Consider the following 17,641-nt stretch of genomic DNA (forward strand, 5'->3'; position numbering starts at 1 on the left):
ATTCTCTTCCAGAGAGTGGTAACTCTTCAGAAAAAGACTGTCCGACAAAAAGATGTTTTAAAGCATTTAAACTAACTAAAATTTAGGGACTAAAAATTTAAATCTTTCTCAAATTAAAACTCCCAACACATCACGCATGTAGGGAACTTAAATGTGAGTCGTTATCAAGACATGAGTCAGCTAATTCAAGTCCATAAATATTTTATTCAAATTGATGTGTGATTGTGAAGCTACATTTTGATAGTTTTCTCCTTACTCTTGATTGGGTTGTGCAACAATTATAGATCAGGTTGTGAAAGAAGCTGAACATAAACATCAGCAGCCGCTTAAGCGATAAGAACGACAGATATTCCAGACAGTTGAAGACGTATGTTCCCATAAGACCAAAATAGAAAAATGCTTGTCTGAATAAATTCTCAGTAGATAAGAAGATGATGTTATCATAGAGTACAAAGATATCCGACGACGTTAGTTTACTTTTAGAGAAAACACTGCATTTGCTTTCTAAGCATAAAATTTGAGCTCCTGTGAGAAAAAGCGACACAACTGAAAATAAAAAAGTTCAAGTTTATATACTTGTCGATAGATGCATAAACTAGCATACAAAGTTATCATAGAGTACAAAGATATCCTACGATGTTAGTTTACTTTCAGAGAAAACGCTGCATTTGCTTTCCAAGCATAAAAACTTGAGCTCCTGTGACAGAGCAACACAACTGAAAATAACAAAGGTCAAGTTGATGCATAAACTAGCATATGATGCGTGTGGTAAAAAAAATTTTCTTTTTTTCTTTCTAACTATTCTTGAAATGCAATATATCAATATAATAAATTATAATAAATAGAATGATTCAATGGCCAAATTTTTGTTGCATATTAGACAATAAATTTTAATAATGGCCGAATATAAAGTCCCATCATTAGCACTGGCATCATTGGTACTGGCTTCCATATGGTGAAACACTAGCTAAGCGTCCGTATAAAAACTCCTATCATTAAAACCAACCCTGTGCGATGCACGAGATATGTTTTAAAATGCAATATAACAACGTAACAAATTATAATAAATATAAGACTTCAATATCTAAATTTCTATTGTACGTGAGACAATAAACTTTAATAATGACTGTATCCAGTCAAAACCTAGTGAATTTCTAGGAAAGCTTCAATGTAATCCAATTTCTAGGTCATATATCCATTGCTGTTGGCATACATCCGCGCAGATCAGTTAAGCACATTGCCATGTCATAATACTCAGAATTTTCCTTGGGCAGCAATCACTAGTTCTTGATTTTTCACTAGGAATTAGTGTCAACAAGCTAAGGAACCAATGAATAGGTTTTGACTGGATAAAGTTTTTCCCTAGGAACTAGTGTCAACAAGCTAAGGATTTGATGTATATATTTTAACTGGATACAGTTTTTTTTTTCCAGTAGTGAGTCCATACAAAATCTTGACGTCCACATCACAGTGACAGAAAGATGTGCAGCTTCAATAGAACAATCCAGTCCATATGCATGTTTGAGGTCCATCTTGCCGGCTCAGTTATCCACAACTCATGAAGGACCATTTAGTGCAGGGTTTCTATTTCAATGATAAGGATTTCCCCCCTCATATTTTGCAGATCAAGCTGAGACACGTGAGTGATAGTCAGAAACTCAGCCATCAGCATCAAGTGCACAGGTATCTAACTCATTCTAGGCTCTCCCTTTCACACAAATTCCTACAATCTCATGGACTAAATAAAAATTATAGACGTTTGACAAGGACTAAATAAAAATTATAGATGTTTGACAAGGACTAAATTATAGATTATAAAAACCTAAAAATTAACAAAAATTGCAAAGATAGCTATTCAGCCACATTTGAAGAACATCTTCCTAATAGACGCCTAAGAATCCAATGCAGAAATCTAACTAGCAGTCCAAAAATGTTTGAAATGTGCTAATCAGATTCGCTGATAGGATCTCACATCATGAATAAGAATGAAGATAGTTTTCCAATGTCTATTACGAATGAAAATAGCAATTTTTTTCTTAATCATTCTCCAGAGATGTTTCTCCTAAATTTCCTCCAGCCATAACCTTCAATTTAACTTTAGCAGTTATTCATAACTTGAAAATTTTCTGATTATCATGAACCAAACATGTACGGTGTTGTACTTTAAGGTATTCAATTCACAAACAATTACTAGGACCTGCCGTCCAAGAACCAAATTGACTTGGAAAAAGTGAATTAAGGGTTGTTGATCAAAATCTAAACAAATTAACCAGCAAATAAGATAACGACGTTAAACTCCTAAGGTAATCAAGATAAAGGCAACTTTAAATAGTAAATACAACTACTCCTTTTAACATAAACAAGCATAAAATATCAAACAAAAAACCTACAAAATTAACATACTTAAGCATTAAGCTATGATAAATAAAAAATTCCCTGTCCAAAAATCTTCCTCTAAAAATTTTCTTGAGGTCTTCCATTTCACCATCGCTAAACTTCCTGCAATTAATGAAAGAGCCATAGCCGGAAGGACTCAAAAGCAGGAATCTCATAATATATGTGACCATTTGATGTGGCACTTCTCTGCTTACCCTCAATAATAGGTGAATCCCACATAGGATAGACCAAGAAAATACAAGCAATCGATGACTTAGAAACGATTAAGGTGCAGAATCTAAAAGCACCCCAATTGGAAATTCAAATCCTTTTTTGAAATTAAGATCGTTTAAACCTATTTTATTGCTATACAAACTTTAACCTTGTAAAATAGGAGTTTCAGAGTAGAAATTTTGCATGTAGATCTCATGAAAATATTAAGAATACCAGGATACCTGATAACAATGTAAAACAAAATCCTGTGACTTTCTCTCTTGTTCAAGTTTATCATCTTGAAGTCTGGAATTATTTTTTTTCATTTGGAGACATCCATACTCCCGATATGAAATATCTGCACATGAACTTTGATCTTTACACATTGATATTTTTATGATATTAGCTCTTTCCATTTGGTAACATACTTTCCATATTTAACCTTCCTCTCCTGACTATAATGCCTTAAAAGTGTTGCACCAGCCTTCCTATTGTTGCTTTAATTTTATAATTAAACCCTTATAGTGACAAAATGGCTTGATTTAATATGCAGAAGCCAGCCATGACTATGGAAGTGGCTACAGGTTAGGAAGTTAGCCACAGTAACAAAATGAGTATCTTCAGGATTTAACCACTGGATAGCTATGGAGAATCTACCTAGACATCTTAGTGTGCTACCAATCAAATGAGAGCGTGCAATCGAAGTTTTTCTTTGGGAGGAGATCATCCCAAATAAGCTTGGAAAAAAATTCACAGATGGACATTGAGAGAGTTTCTTGAGAAAGATATATGTGATCGTTCTGAAGCACTCATCATCAGTAACAGCAATGCCGCTGCTTGCATCTGACATAAGAACATAACCATACTTGTTTGTAAACCTACAGAGGTAAAATAATCCATTACGAAACTCTTTATGTTTTGTATAATAATGGAATTGTTTGACATTTAGATGTTATTTTTGCTTCATATTTATATCTTCTAAAAGCTTCTGCAAATGCCACCAATTGCATAATCACAATTATTCCATAGATACATCACTGTCTTACTTGGTCAAAGCAAATGACATCATTGTGCCCCTTATTTTTTCAATATGTCAGTTGTCCTACCGATGAAATAGATTTTTATGCTTCTTTTCTCATTTTACTCGACATTACCTGACAAAAAGATTCATAGAAGAAGAATATTTTATTTTTTTTTTGATTCTTCCACTACATAAATTTACTTCAGCTAGGTGTCCAATATTTAGAATTTTCTTCTAGTACAATACATTATTAGTAATTATAGATAGGTGTCCCTGGTTTAGAACAATTTAACATTTTTGCCAATATGGAAGTAATTTGCATTGTGTAAGATCAAGAACAGCCATTTTATGCCTCTTCTATTTATTTTCTATCTAAAAGCATCAAATAAAACGAGAAAAGCAAAAAAGAACCGTTTGATTACTAGAACTATCATTATCAGAAAATTATGGGCGGAACAGAGACAATTTCTTTAACCAAGTTAATCAATGACTTGTCTCTCTAATAAGCTTCAAATGTTGACATATTGATGATGCTTATAACAGATATTAACATGAATAAAATAATAATATCTTCATTATCAAACAATAATGAAACGTAAAACAAAAGAGTTCCTCGATGAGTTATTTTAACCATTTTTGTTTACAAACAAAGACAAGTATTATCCTATATTTGATGCAAGCAATGACATCAAGGTTTGCCCTACCGATGGGTACCGTATCATACCGGGTGTATTGAACCGGTACATAGTCTCATACTATACCGACACTCGGTACGCCTTGCTGTCTCGTATTGTACCGTATATGGACAGTGTAATAGAATGGTACCGGTACAGGATTCGGTACCGAGACGGCAAATCTTACTACAAATTAGTATGTCAAAACTGTCACATATATAAGGGATGCAAAAAAGCCAAGCCAAGTATTAGGCGCTCAAGCTTGCTTATGATATAACGGGCACGATCAAGCTAGACTCACATGAGCTATGGGCTGAGGTTCTGTTAAATTTTGCAAGCATCCTTCGTCCAGGCTCCACTCACTTATGAGCTTAGAACTTGTTTGAGCTTGGCTCATTTCCTAGTTGAGCTGAGAGAGCAAATGAGCCTATTACCAAGCCGGGCACTAGCTGTTGATGAACATCTTGGACCATTTGCAGCCATATACATGACTTCCTTGACAAACCTCATACCCTAGTTTAAATATCCCTTAAAGAACAAGAGGAATAATTATTCTGGAAAGGTCAGGAAGAATCATCTCGAAAGAGGAACATACATCACTTGTTCACAAAATCAAAAAATGAATTCAAGTAAATATCACCAAATCTTAGGCATATTCTAGAAGTGTACCTCTGAAATATCATGGAATGGACACGATGTCAAACCCTTGATATCATGAAGATATATAGCTATGGCACAAAAGATGATGACAAATGCATGTCATTTGGAATGCCTATGTTGATAGCCAAGTGGAAGCCGCCAGCAATAGAATCATGGTTCCAAAGCCATATTTCACTAAAGTGTCAGCATTCTCATCCTCCAGTCTTTCTTGAAAATATCTCAACCATGCATGGAAACTACAGCTCCCCTCCTACACATATATGTCAAACTATTAGCTACTTTAAAATTTCCCCATCAATAGAACATTTGGAAACTCACCTTCTTGTCCTGACTATATATTTTGTCCTCCTCAGGCTCTCTTTCTAACATTAGACGGTCTGCCTCATTATCTTCCAAGACATATGGTACTTTAATTTTCGGTTCAGCTGCGGAGCCAGTGTATGCAGAGTCTGTGTGAATTGTTTTCATGACTGACCCAAAAAAATTTGTTACGGGCACCTGTTCACAGTGATGACATCCAAAGAATGGATTAACCTGATGAACTAAAATATAGGTAGTGAAACCCCAAATTATGCCCTCATTCAGCTAGCCCATTACATGTTTATTTTTCTATTTTAGAAAAAACTAAAATCGGATGCATGTATCTTGTCATGCCAGCTAATACCTCAATCAGGGGCCGCTGATAGAGATCCATTCGGTAATATGCAGTAGACATCAGCAGACTTGGATTGTATGAATTAAACAGACTGCAAATATTAAGATGTTATTTAATGAGTAAAGAAATGAGAAATTTAATAACAGATGATGTTGAGTTCAAATAAGTAGAGAATTATTTAGTGGGGCTGATTAGTAAGATCAAAGCAAAAAAATAAGCATATCAAAGTCAAACACTATTAGATATACATAGTTGATTAGGTGCTACATTTCTTGATTTAGAAATTTAAAGGGAAGAAACAGTGGAAGAGAGCAAGTTCAAGTTCGATAAAATTTAACAGGGATATGCATATTCAGATTAACATGTTCATTGAGAAGTATTGGTATCTCTATAAAGAAAAGGCTTTACATTTCTAGTAAATCCAGGAACAAAAAATGGGCAAAATATAAGGCTCTACATTGTTATCCTTCCAATTATACTCGTATTAAAAAGTTCTTGAACATTTACTACCAACTTATATGTCAGTGAAATTCATTCATGAAATCAAAAGTAATAGGGCTCTAGTTATGATTACAGGTCGACTTTTTAGCCAATTATTGTGGTAAGTGGCACTTAGCAGCTGGTGCTTTAAGTAAAAGGGTTTGGGGTCATATGGGCATCCATTAGCACCTGTTTGAATACCCACATATCATGTCCATGGGATACTCCCCACATCAATCAAAGGTCAGTGTAGAGGGCCAGAGGTGGGTAAAATTTTTAGATCATGCATGCCAGAACCACACAATCCTGCTAGGAATGGGGCCATCAGATTCCTTCTAAAAAGCGATTCCCAACATCCCCTATTTTTTGGGGGCTGATTGTGCAAAAGCCGTCTTCCCTGCACACCATTTTCCTCTATCTGTTTCTGCACCTTTGGCCCATTTGCATGATGCCACACAAACATGACATGGGCTCTTAGAGGTTTTCCCACTTTCATGATAAAGAATAGGGGATGTACAGAAAACTGGACATTGTGTTTGCCCCTTCTTGCAACTTCTCTTTACATTCTTCTCTTCCTATTCTTCTTCCTCTACTTCTATTGTTTACTCTCTTCAGTTATGTTCTTCCTTGTAACTTTGACCACATAGTCCTAAAAGGGTTTTATTACTGCTTAATTTCTCATTCACATTCTAACTGCAAGGTGATTTATCTATTCAAAAGCATAAAAGGTCTAACTTATGAGCTAAAACAGAGAATTCACATTCTAACTACAAACAGATTTCTGCACACCATTAAGTGTGAACAAACCAACACAAATAACAGGCATGGGTTTTCTCATTGTTTCACATCAACATCACTCATAAGGTAGTGAATGATAAAGCCAAATGCCAATTGGTGGTATCAAGGACTCAAGATTAATTATTAATGCAAAAACAGGCTTATGTAGAGCTTTCAGATTTTGAACAACCCATCCATAATGGACCAGGGGTGAAGAAAAATAACAGGCATTATGTAATATTATGGGATTATGTAATCTGAGCTAACATCACTGATCTAGTCTCCAGAGGTAGCATTCTCTCTTTAAAGATTATAAAAGAAATTGTAGACACCTTGACATCTTTCCAACCCACAGTACAGGCCAGCAAATTATAAATATCTTAAGTAGCGAGTGGGTAGATCATTCTGCCACATGTAGAATAAAATCAGAATTATATATTTTGAAAAGCTTAAAAAATAAAGAATTCTGTTTTACCTGTTCAATGAGGCATTGCTGTACATGTTTAGCTTCTCAAAAAAGGCAAGGGTGTAGAATGTGAACCTATCCACAACAGAAACACCAATCTACATATATAAAGGAAATATTCATAACCTAAGTTAATCATGGCAAGGGTATAAATGGTATACACTAGATGCTAGAGCAAACTAAGGTCTGTAATGAGAGCAGCATAGCATCCTCGTGCAAAGATAAATGGCATTAGAAGACCTATTCTTACATCTGAGTCAAGATGGTGAGAATAGGAATTTTCCCCTTTCATGCTGCTTCCAATTGCCAAAACACCAGGAGATTGAAGCTGCAGATTCCAAGGGTGGTGTCAGAAAATCTTAAAACTACCTGATGCAAATACAACTGACAAGATTACATTTTCCAAAATGCAATCTGAGATGACTTAATTCGCATTTAACATATTAACAGAAGAAACCTAACTTTTATAGATGATAGAAATGTTGATGCATTTAATTGTCAGAGGAAAACCAATGATGTTCAACTAAGTCCCTAGCCTTTTTCAATCACAAATATTAATCAAACCAGCAACTCAACAATTGTAAGGACAATTCAGCCACAATTTTAGCATGGAACTCCATAATTGTCTCGGAAAAATGAGTATATGTTTCTAAATGATTGTACTCATAGGACCAATATAATCATAATGAGCATGTAAAATCTCCATTGTGAGCTACAATTGCATGTCTTGGTCCCACTTTTCCATGATGTATTGCATGCTTTCGTCTTATCGATGCTGGGTTTTTTTAGTGGAATTTTACCGTGATTGTCAGCAAGTGTGATTCCTTCCATGGGATGGATTCACCTCAACTTAATTGAGACAGATTAAATTATGCAATAAATAGTTTGAAGTTTCTTCTGACGTCCACTTAACATTTGAGGGTTAATATACCCATTCTCATGTGCCTTAGTTCTAGAAAAAAATCCTACAAGACTTGCCAATCAAGGGACAATTATAAGGTATTATCCCACCAACAACCAGTCGAGCTCCCAGCATTAAAATTTTGTACACAATGCCATCCAACCCTTGTCTTTATCAATGGTACTTACACCCCAGTATTTTGAGAATCTTGTCAGGGCATTTTGCAGAAATGGCCATTCCATTTTCATTTTTTGCAGGAATGGCCCCTTTACCAATTATGCAACAAGTCGTTCTGAACTTGTCTTGACAAAAATGCCCCTCGCCATATCAACTTAGAATATGGGTAGGAAGGAACAGGAGTGGGAACAAAACATACAGCATATATGAAACAAATATGAAAAAAAAGGAAAGCTTAAGAGAAGGAATGGAGAGAGAAAGAGAATCACTCATGATCACTTCTCTTATTTTATAATAGAGAAATAGATTAAGGTTTCATAGCGAGAAGGTTCAATTAATAGTTCGGTTGAAGAAACAGAAGATGAGTAAAAAGCTATTCACTTTATTAAATAAACTGAGGTTCTTTATAATAGAGAGTATCTCTTGTTTAAGCCCTCATGAGTTTCTTGACACATTTTGCAAAAAAAGGCACAGACAAAAAAGGAAAGAACATTGATCTTCTAAGTACACAACTAAGGGGTCCTCCTGGAGTCGGAAAGTCTAATAAGAATTTTCCTAAACAGACCATCATTAAAGCCTTCCGCCATTATGCCATTAAAATGTGCTCTGCTTTCAAGCAAAACTTATAGGTCGAGTAGGGATTCACGGAACGAATGACCATAATTTTGCAACTGTCAATGTAATGTCAACTTTCAACAAATTAATACAAACTCCTAGCAAAATAAGAAAGAAGGATAACAGTGACATGAAACTTAGAAGACTAGTTTGTGAATATGAAGGCTACCATATTTGTCACAATTTAAGGTCATGCAACCAGGGATCACCGCTCCAAAATTTCTGTAGGACTTTTAGAAGAAGTCTAAATAAAGAGAGCAGATGACAAAGTTTGACATAGGTAATTCCTGTCATCTCCAAGATTCGGAAAGTAACAAGGAAACAGTCCAAGAGATCAAAAAGATAACAAAAATAGGACTGACAAAATTTCGATCCTGATGAAACTCCATGTATAAGACAGCTAGCACTGTCAAAACACAATTCAAGTGACAGGTAAACTTGCATAAATGTGCCAAAAATAAAACCATTAGATGCTAATTTCCTAATCTTATGCAAAATAGGACTCCTAAAAATGAAGAAATTCTTTTAAATTATTGTCTGAAATAGATCCATGTCCTCCCCATGGACAAATGGCTGTCATGGCAAGTTGACAATTCCCTTGGACAAGGGATGGTTTCCTGATCTTTAACCATGAAGCAGTTGAGATCAGTTAGTTTGTTCTCTTGGCCTTCCTCATTAGTCATTCAAAATGATTTTAGATCCAATCTTGTGCACCTTTAGTCTGATAAGTGGACATGTGATAGAAGCATGAGTTCTTTGACTTCAGCAAAAAACTTCACCAAACTAGCAACTTGGGAGGCATTCCAATGCACATGCCACATTGGCATTAGCACAAGGTCAGCATGGCATATATTACATCCCTTTTCTGGCTTTTTAACTGAAAAGGTTTATTTAAATTTTAATTCTAATTTTAATATTTTCCATTTCAGTATAACACGGCACAGCCCAGGGTATACCAGCTCATATTGGTTCCACTTAAAATTCTTGGTTTAAAATTTAAATCCTTGGTTACTAGTAAAATCCATTTGAGCCTGTAAAAGTATATGGTAGTATCAGTTGCCTTTGTGTAAATTCACTTCTCTTATATTCTTTATAACTCCAAACCTTTTGCTCTTGCTACCTAACTACAAATGTTATATGCAAATTCATATTGATGCACACTTTGGATCATATATTGACCTTAGATGGCATAGAGAATCCCAAAGACTTCTAAATCAAGTAGGTTCCACATCATTAATCGATGAAAGGCTTTTCAAGTCATTCATATCTTTGAGACCATGTCAAAAATATCATCCCTACATCTTCTATATTTTACAGTAACTTTGTTGGCCCCATCTATCATTAGTGATATTAAATAATTAAATGAAGTTTAGGAGTAAACATATGAAATGCCATTATAACTTTTTTTTCTAAATAAGATTAAAAGAAAAAGGCCGGACTCCTTTTATTTTTGTTATTTCATAAGCAACGGCTCTCCCATATCAATGTCTTGTGTATATAGTGTACAAAAGTGTTTATAATCTTTTTGTTATCATATTTCTCCATTCGCTATCAAGGAATGGATTATTTAAGTTCCTAGACTACACTACTCCTTGGCCTTTCACAGGAAAATATCTATTCTCTGAGAGTCACCGAATTGTGTCAGCCTCTCCTTTATGTTACACAAAGGTCAAAAAATGAAGTTCTTGCAATTTGACAAAGATGGAGTTCTCTTCAGTATTTATTTCAACAAATCACGTAATGCAATAATAAATGAACACATTATTAGAAATGTAACACAGACCTGGGAAAAGAGAGTGGCAGCTTGGCAAGTGTCAACCATTATCAGCAGCTCCTTGAATCTGGAAATAAATTTTAAAAAAATAAATTAATGACAATGAACACTATACCATCTTTAAATACTTAAGATGGGCCTCTGATTTTTCAAAAGAAACTGAAGTTACCATAGCTACAAGTACCTCAACTGGAGTTGAGAGAACAAATGAATACAAACAAAAAGGTAAAACCACATGTCAAATGTCCCACCTATGCTTCTCTTTCATTTGCTTCACTGCATCAGCTAAATCATGGCTCTGAAGTTCTTCTGAATCTTGAAATTTCAAAAATTCATCTCCCCCATGCCCAGTCATGTACAAAAGAACATGGCTTCCTTCATCACTTAAAAGACGCTTTGATCTTGGGACAGCACTCTCATGTCTCCCAGTCAAAACTCGCAAAAAATTTTCAACAGTCACTTCATAACCTCGATAATCAACCTGCAGGTTCAGGGAAAAGAATGAAAAGTCTTAAGTAATTTTCAAAAAAGAAAAAAAAGTTTCTCATGTGTTTTCTTTTTATTTTCTACTAATCATATTATAATTGCTGCACTATTATTCGGTCTTATCTTTAATATCAACACTCATCAAGAATAATGTAGTCCCACATTATTTCAAATCATGTGAAGCTGGTGCATGAGCTTAAACAGTATGAAAAAGATAGTCCTCCCTTCTTGTTAATTAGGCTTCTATGTTCCAATGGTAGGCACCTTCTGTTCAAAGTTAAGAATTAGAAACCAACATAAAGATGGATTTCAGATGGAGATTCAGTCATAAAATGTCACCATAGGTTTTGCTAGATCATATCTGGACCAACAAAACAAAACTCAAAATAAATGAGATAATGCTTGTTGATTAAAGTATCATAGCATGAAAGGGAAGTAACAACTTGCATAACGTCCCAAGAGCAGACAAACTATGGTTGCAAAACTAATAGATCTTACTAGTGCTATGTGCAATGTTATGGTATGCCAGGATTCCAGAGACAGTTGCATAGGACTGGCCGGCACAGTACATGCCATGTGCATTGCCAATAGAAGTGCCACTCTAAGCCAAATAAATAAATAATTTAAAAAAAGAGAGAGAGGGAAGATCAAAGCCCATGCCTAGGCTTTCCATGCCTGATTCCCACAATCAAGGATTGGTTGCTAAGTCCCTGAAAATCAGGTTTATCCAATGAGTCGAGTAAAAAGATATACTATTCCAAAATGCCTTTTTAAACCAACATTCTATTCTTTCCTTCTCATTTTTCCTCTACTAACCCAAACACCCCACCCCTCAATTACCCTCCCTGCAACCAGCACCAATCAAAGCACAACCCCTCCTCTTCCCTTTTTCTTATCATCTTCTTCCTGCTTTTCTGTCTCTTTCACAAGGCTAATAGATGAATATCATATAGCAAAAAAGACTGCCACTATCATGAGCATTTTTCTATTCTATTCTTAGAAAAAAAAAAAAAGAGGTGATGCAACCAATGTCATGAGTTCATCAAACAGAGTAGAAGAAGTTTACAGGGAAAAAAGAAAAGGTGATCACTTGCTTCTTGGCCTTCTTTGGAGATCCCAGAAACACAAAAATTAACTACCGAAACATCACGATTGTGATGCCCCCGGGTGATGACAACGTATAGTTCAAGTTTTAGTGGATCTGGATGGGTCCTTCTATCACTTTCATTACCTTATTGAAGCAAAGCCCCATGCCTGGATGGGTCCTTGCATCATTTTCAAAACTAAAATGAATTGAAGAAAAAGACAATTCGAAATAAGCATGAAGCCAAACAGAATAGCATCAAAATTAGATAGAGCAAAGAAGAGTGGTTTTTCCATGCCTATCTGGGTAAAGGAGAAGAGACAGGTGGGTAGAAGTGATTCAGGTGACTAGGAGGGTTGGGATATAAGTACTTTAAGGGACAGGATTTGGTTCTTGCCATGCCCAGCTGGAGCCACAGGGAGTCTAGATAAGAAAAAGAGGACCGGAGGCAAGATAGAGCATGGAGCTGCATTAGAGAATTCTTGGAAGTCGAGTTTTTACAAATAAAACTGGATGCACCGGCTTCACGTAGCTGGTAAGTGCAGCATGGGAAACTACTGTGGCTGCCTAGCTTTTCCATAAAAAAGAATTAATAATGTCGTACAGACTAATGCCGGGTACTGGCTAAAACACAGCAACACTAGAAACCATGATCCTATGATAATACATGTGCGAAAAATACAAGGTAGAGGAAATTAAAGCATTAGTTGTACAAGCAGGCAAGATCAGTTTGTGATTCAAATCCTTTCTTACAAAGCAAGAAAACTTGTCAACTAAATGCAACTTGCAAGACTATATAATGCTCTAAGTAAGTTTCTTTGTACAACAATCTAGAGGTCTTTCTACCTCTAGAAAAGGATGATGATGAATTTCATCTATAAATAACGAAGTTTAAGTACATGATATCTTTAGGGAATTTTTTCAGCCAGCTACATTATACATGGAATATTTCATATATGGATGAGGAAAAAATACTTGGAAATTGGGCTAAATATACTGAGTACAGTGAATTCAGTATTTCACCTGTCTCAAAGAACAGAGGGATATAGTTAAGTAATTTGACATTTGCAAATAGCCTATGGTATACAGCAATTTCTGTCAGAAGCATCCAATGGAAGTTTTCCTGATTATATCAGTCAGTTACCTCTTTAACTAGTCTGCAGACATACTTGTCAGAGTAATTCTACTATTCCATTGCTTTCAATTTTTGTGCATCTCTGGAGATTCAAAAGTGAGCATTTTTAGGTCTAAATATTTCCATGGGAAAGATTAAAGATTCATTCATTATGTAACTTAACAGATGATCTGATAATAATATCATTGAGCATGAGTGCTATCCAATATCTATCATCTAATCATAAATATTTGCAACTGAAGCCTTATGAATTCACCCTGAACAATATCTTGACTATTCCCCAACTGCATTTTAGAGCATCCCACTGTCACTTAGAACTTGATTGCCATAGAAAATCATGTATTAAAGTAGTGAGCAAGGGGAACATGCTTGCCTTTATTAGTCTTGACAGGCAAATGAGTTCTTTATATAATTTACAGAGCATAAAAGAATTTAAATCTTGTTTATGGTTTCATTGTTAGCAAGTGCTTTTGAAATTTATTGTTAATTAGTCATAATACAAGTAGATTTTGTGTTGACAGGTTTTTCCAAAAGCATTATTCACATATATTCCTCTGAGTACAAAGCTAAGACCTTCTACATGACCCACATATTTAAGAAACTTACTTCAACATTATCACCATATAAATTAAGTTGATGGTTCTCATTGTTGAAAACTTGGGCAGGGTAGTTGTTCCTCGCATTGCAGGCCATATCATCTGCCAACATAAGTAGTATCCGCTCATCAGGGATTCCAAGTCGTTTCACTGTCCTGAAGGAAGGGGGAAAATATTTCTTCAATTGTAGAAGCTATAAAACATCAAGAAATAGAGAAGTCGAAAAGAGAAGATAAGAGAAGTTCAAGAGAAGATATCCTCCCCCTTTACCTATACAATGATAGAGTATTGGCCATGTGTCTGTAATTAAACCTGGTTAAGAATGCAACAAACTAATCAACAAACTCATGCAAAAGGTATTATTCTGAAAAAACAACAAAATTTGTTGAATAAGAAGAATTTATATCAAAAAAAAAAAAAACTGAACGGTGGAAATTGAGGTAAGGTGATGTATGTGAGAAATTGAAATATTGATGCCAAAAATAATCTTATTTCTTAACAAGTAGCTGGTGCCTATCAGTAATAAACTTGATAAACTTCAAGGAAACCTGTATAACTTCTGTGAAGCTGTAATAAATTCTGCATACATATTCTGATTAGATTGAAAACATAAAATGTTCAAATATATTGATCAAGGCAACAATACAAAGTTGATGAGGAATATAAAAATAAAATGAATTTTCTATACACATCTACAATTGAAAAAATGAGGGCTGATGCCCATGCATGCCTACTTTAAATATACCCAATTTGGTAGTTCAGATGGCATGGTTGTGTAGCAAAGGTGTGATAGAACAGTAATAACTGCACATCCCCTCATGAGAAAAATTTATACAGAAAACTGATAGTGCAAAAGCAAAAAGAGTGTGCCATGAACATGACATGGTAAGGAGTGGAGCATGAGCAGCACAGATATCCAATGTGAGAATGCAGTCCAACTATCTGAAACATTGACTCAAACAACTAAATATTGTTCTATTGTCTGCACACCTTTTAAACTTACATGACAGGGGCAGGATGTTTGAGCAAAATTGACGAGGCGATACATGAAAACCAGGTGTAACCATCAAAATTGAAGGCAACATATACCAAATAATAAAGCAATAAGAACAGAATGGAAAACACAAATAATGGCACCAACCACAAAGTCAGATAATTCAAAGTAGGCAATGTTTATATATGACTTTAGTCTCTGGTAGAGAGTAATAATGATAGTAGGGTTTTTATTTTTATTCTTATTTTCTTTATTATGTTACAGCACGACATGATGTAAAGTCATGAATTCGCCAGTGAATAATCAATAGGCAGGGGCTGATGGATGTCAATTATAGACAAACCACTTGCAGGAACAGATAGAGTAGGAGCATTGTATACATGATCCTTTGTCTTCCAAGTCAAGATTACCTAACAGAGAATTAATTAAAGATTGAAATGTTTGAAGACTAGCAGAAAAATATATAAATACATGGTGACATATAGACAAAAACTGAGAAAACAAATAGAACAGCAATAAAGATCAACTCCCAGAGTGAGGCTTGAGTGGAACTCAAATTCCAATAATAGAAAGAATTAGATTGCTGAAATCATATTATTCCACCCTAAATCATTCACATTATGGCTGTCCTTTGCATTCGAATAAATTGCTGAGTTCTACGTGATCCCTTATTGATTCTGGCCCCACAAGCCTCCCTCGCCTCCTTATTACGCATTGTTTGCAGATAAAAGATTAATAAAAAATTAACACCTTAGGAATATTATATCCTTTCTTAATGTGCAGCAGCCAGCAATTTCGTAAATAGGTTATATCTCCCTCAGGAAAGCAGTGGTCCCAAGTTTATCTTTTGCCATCATCTCCTCTACTGTCTCACATCTCTTTCCACAAATTCCTCCTGTTCTTTGTTGTTACAATGAAGATTAAACAACATCGACGAAATATATGTCCTATCAGTTAAGTGAAAACCGCTAATATCCTTTGAACCCTAAAAAGCTTTGTTACTGCAATTTTTCCAGATTCTTTCATTTAAAATGGGGTGATTAGGGAGCGTAACTCTAAATCAAAGAGGTTCCACGGATAGATTGAGCATATTTTAACAACCAGCTGTCTACCTAACGTCAACCCTCTAAGAATTTGCAACGCATTGATGGCCAAGGAAATTTCGAGCAAGAACCGACCTGCCACAAATCTAGTATAATGGCTGGCAACAGGCAAACATATCTTACTTTCCACAGTGAACTCATTGAACGAAGGAGTAATCTGCCAGAACTTCCCTACATCTGACAGTTGTCTAGATGAAGAAGGGAGATGAAAAGACCGCCTCCACTGGAATCGATACCTAATGAGATTGCCCGTTACGGAGATCAAGATTCCACCTCTTCTCAGCTGCCAAGTATGGAGCATCTCCAAAGACGGCGCTGAAATCAAGATGCAACCTGTGCCCTCTCTTGTAATTCACTAGTATAGACTTGAAAGACGGAATTGAAATCCAAATCTAAGAAGGCTACCCATTGAAATCAAGACTCGCCCCTTTCTTGGTAACCGGCCCCATGCCAAATAATTCTACATTAGTACAAAGGCAGCATTTAAAAGACCACGCATCTAAAACTACACAACGATCAAGAAAAAAAGGGGAAAGAAGCGAAAAAAGAGAAAAGAATCAAGAAACACAATAGAGATGGAAGTAGGTTACCAGAAACGGGAGGTGCAAACCAAGACGGCCCAGTTGTTGTTGTGCATCGTGGAGGAAGAAGAGCAGCGGACGGGATCCGGAGCCGAAAGCAAGAGCGAGAAGAATAGCAGCAGAAGGAGGATCCGATGGAATGCCGCCGGATTCCGCCGCCCGAACGGCGGCCTGCGGACCTCGAACGCCATCATGGTTTCTCTCTTCTTGCTCCAGAAGAGACTCTTGGATGGGTGATAAGAGATGAGATGCGGAGTACGGGGGCTCGGTGATTCCAAGAACACCTCTCCTTCGTGACAATCGGGGTTAAATTTGGCATCGTCTTAAAAAGGGTACGAGAGGGCGGAAAAAAGTTATTTAAGATATTTAAGTTAATTTTTTAAAAAAAGATGAAATAGATAATATAATTCCCAAACAAAGTTCATATTTTTTTAATTTTTTAAATTTTTTTATTTAACTTAATTTAAGAATAGATTACCCTGCCATGTAGCATTAAATAATTTATTCCGGAGAGAATAAAAGTAATTAACCCTTTTACTAAATGCTAATTTATTTTATTTTCAAAAATAGCCTTAATAGCCCATGCGGAGGTGGAGGAGTACACTCCTTGCTTCGAGACATCTGGACGATAGTGAGCGATCAAGTAGTCTTTTAGGCTAAGCATGTGTACCGAAAGGCCGATGAAGCAGCGGACTGGATGACGACGTATGTGGCGAGCCACTCGGAAACCATTTTGTGTGGGTTGGAGAAGGAGAGTTTTTTAGGGCATTGTGTGATTTATTGTTTGCTAGTTATACTGAATATATCTGTACTTATAATGTATGAAATATTTGTTTTAGTTTAAAAAAAACTTTAATGACTAAGATTATAAAG

At 35.6% G+C, this 17,641-nt stretch overlaps 1 protein-coding gene across 5 annotated transcripts; it reads right to left on the bottom strand.

Moving 5' to 3' along the window:
• Positions 1-389: 389 nt before the first annotated feature.
• Positions 390-17,069, bottom strand: LOC103709585 (putative GPI-anchor transamidase). 5 transcript variants are annotated; one of them, XR_005513468.1, is made up of 12 exons: positions 16,778-17,069; positions 14,361-14,402; positions 14,101-14,245; positions 11,041-11,270; positions 10,799-10,856; positions 7,573-7,650; positions 7,332-7,420; positions 5,609-5,690; positions 5,263-5,442; positions 4,954-5,194; positions 636-716; positions 390-546 (listed from the first exon to the last, which is right to left on the bottom strand). XR_005513468.1 is itself a non-coding variant. In XM_008795021.4 (10 exons), exons 1-10 carry the CDS (start codon positions 16,960-16,962, stop codon positions 5,057-5,059), a joined length of 1,227 nt encoding a protein of 408 aa, XP_008793243.2. In that variant the 5' UTR covers positions 16,963-17,069; the 3' UTR covers positions 4,814-5,056. The 5 variants fall into 5 exon arrangements, 1 of the variants encoding a protein (XP_008793243.2); XR_005513469.1 differs by lacking the exon at positions 636-716; XR_005513467.1 differs by having other exon boundaries at positions 390-716.
• Between the last annotated feature and the right edge of the window lie 572 nt (positions 17,070-17,641).

The sequence above is a fragment of the Phoenix dactylifera genome, chromosome 9 (assembly GCF_009389715.1).
Source record: "Phoenix dactylifera cultivar Barhee BC4 chromosome 9, palm_55x_up_171113_PBpolish2nd_filt_p, whole genome shotgun sequence".
NCBI lineage: Eukaryota > Viridiplantae > Streptophyta > Magnoliopsida > Arecales > Arecaceae > Phoenix > Phoenix dactylifera.

Excerpts from the sequence above, each read along its gene's own strand:
- LOC103709585 (XM_008795021.4), bottom strand. The coding sequence starts at position 16,962 with ATGATGGCGTTCGAGGTCCGCAGGCCGCCGTTCGGGCGGCGGAATCCG. Across the intron at positions 7,651-10,798 it reads CTGCCACTCTCTTTTCCCAG|CTTCAATCTCCTGGTGTTTT; the intron begins GTCTGTGTTACA and ends TGGAATCTGCAG. Across the intron at positions 5,195-5,262 it reads TATATAGTCAGGACAAGAAG|GAGGGGAGCTGTAGTTTCCA; the intron begins GTGAGTTTCCAA and ends ATATATGTGTAG.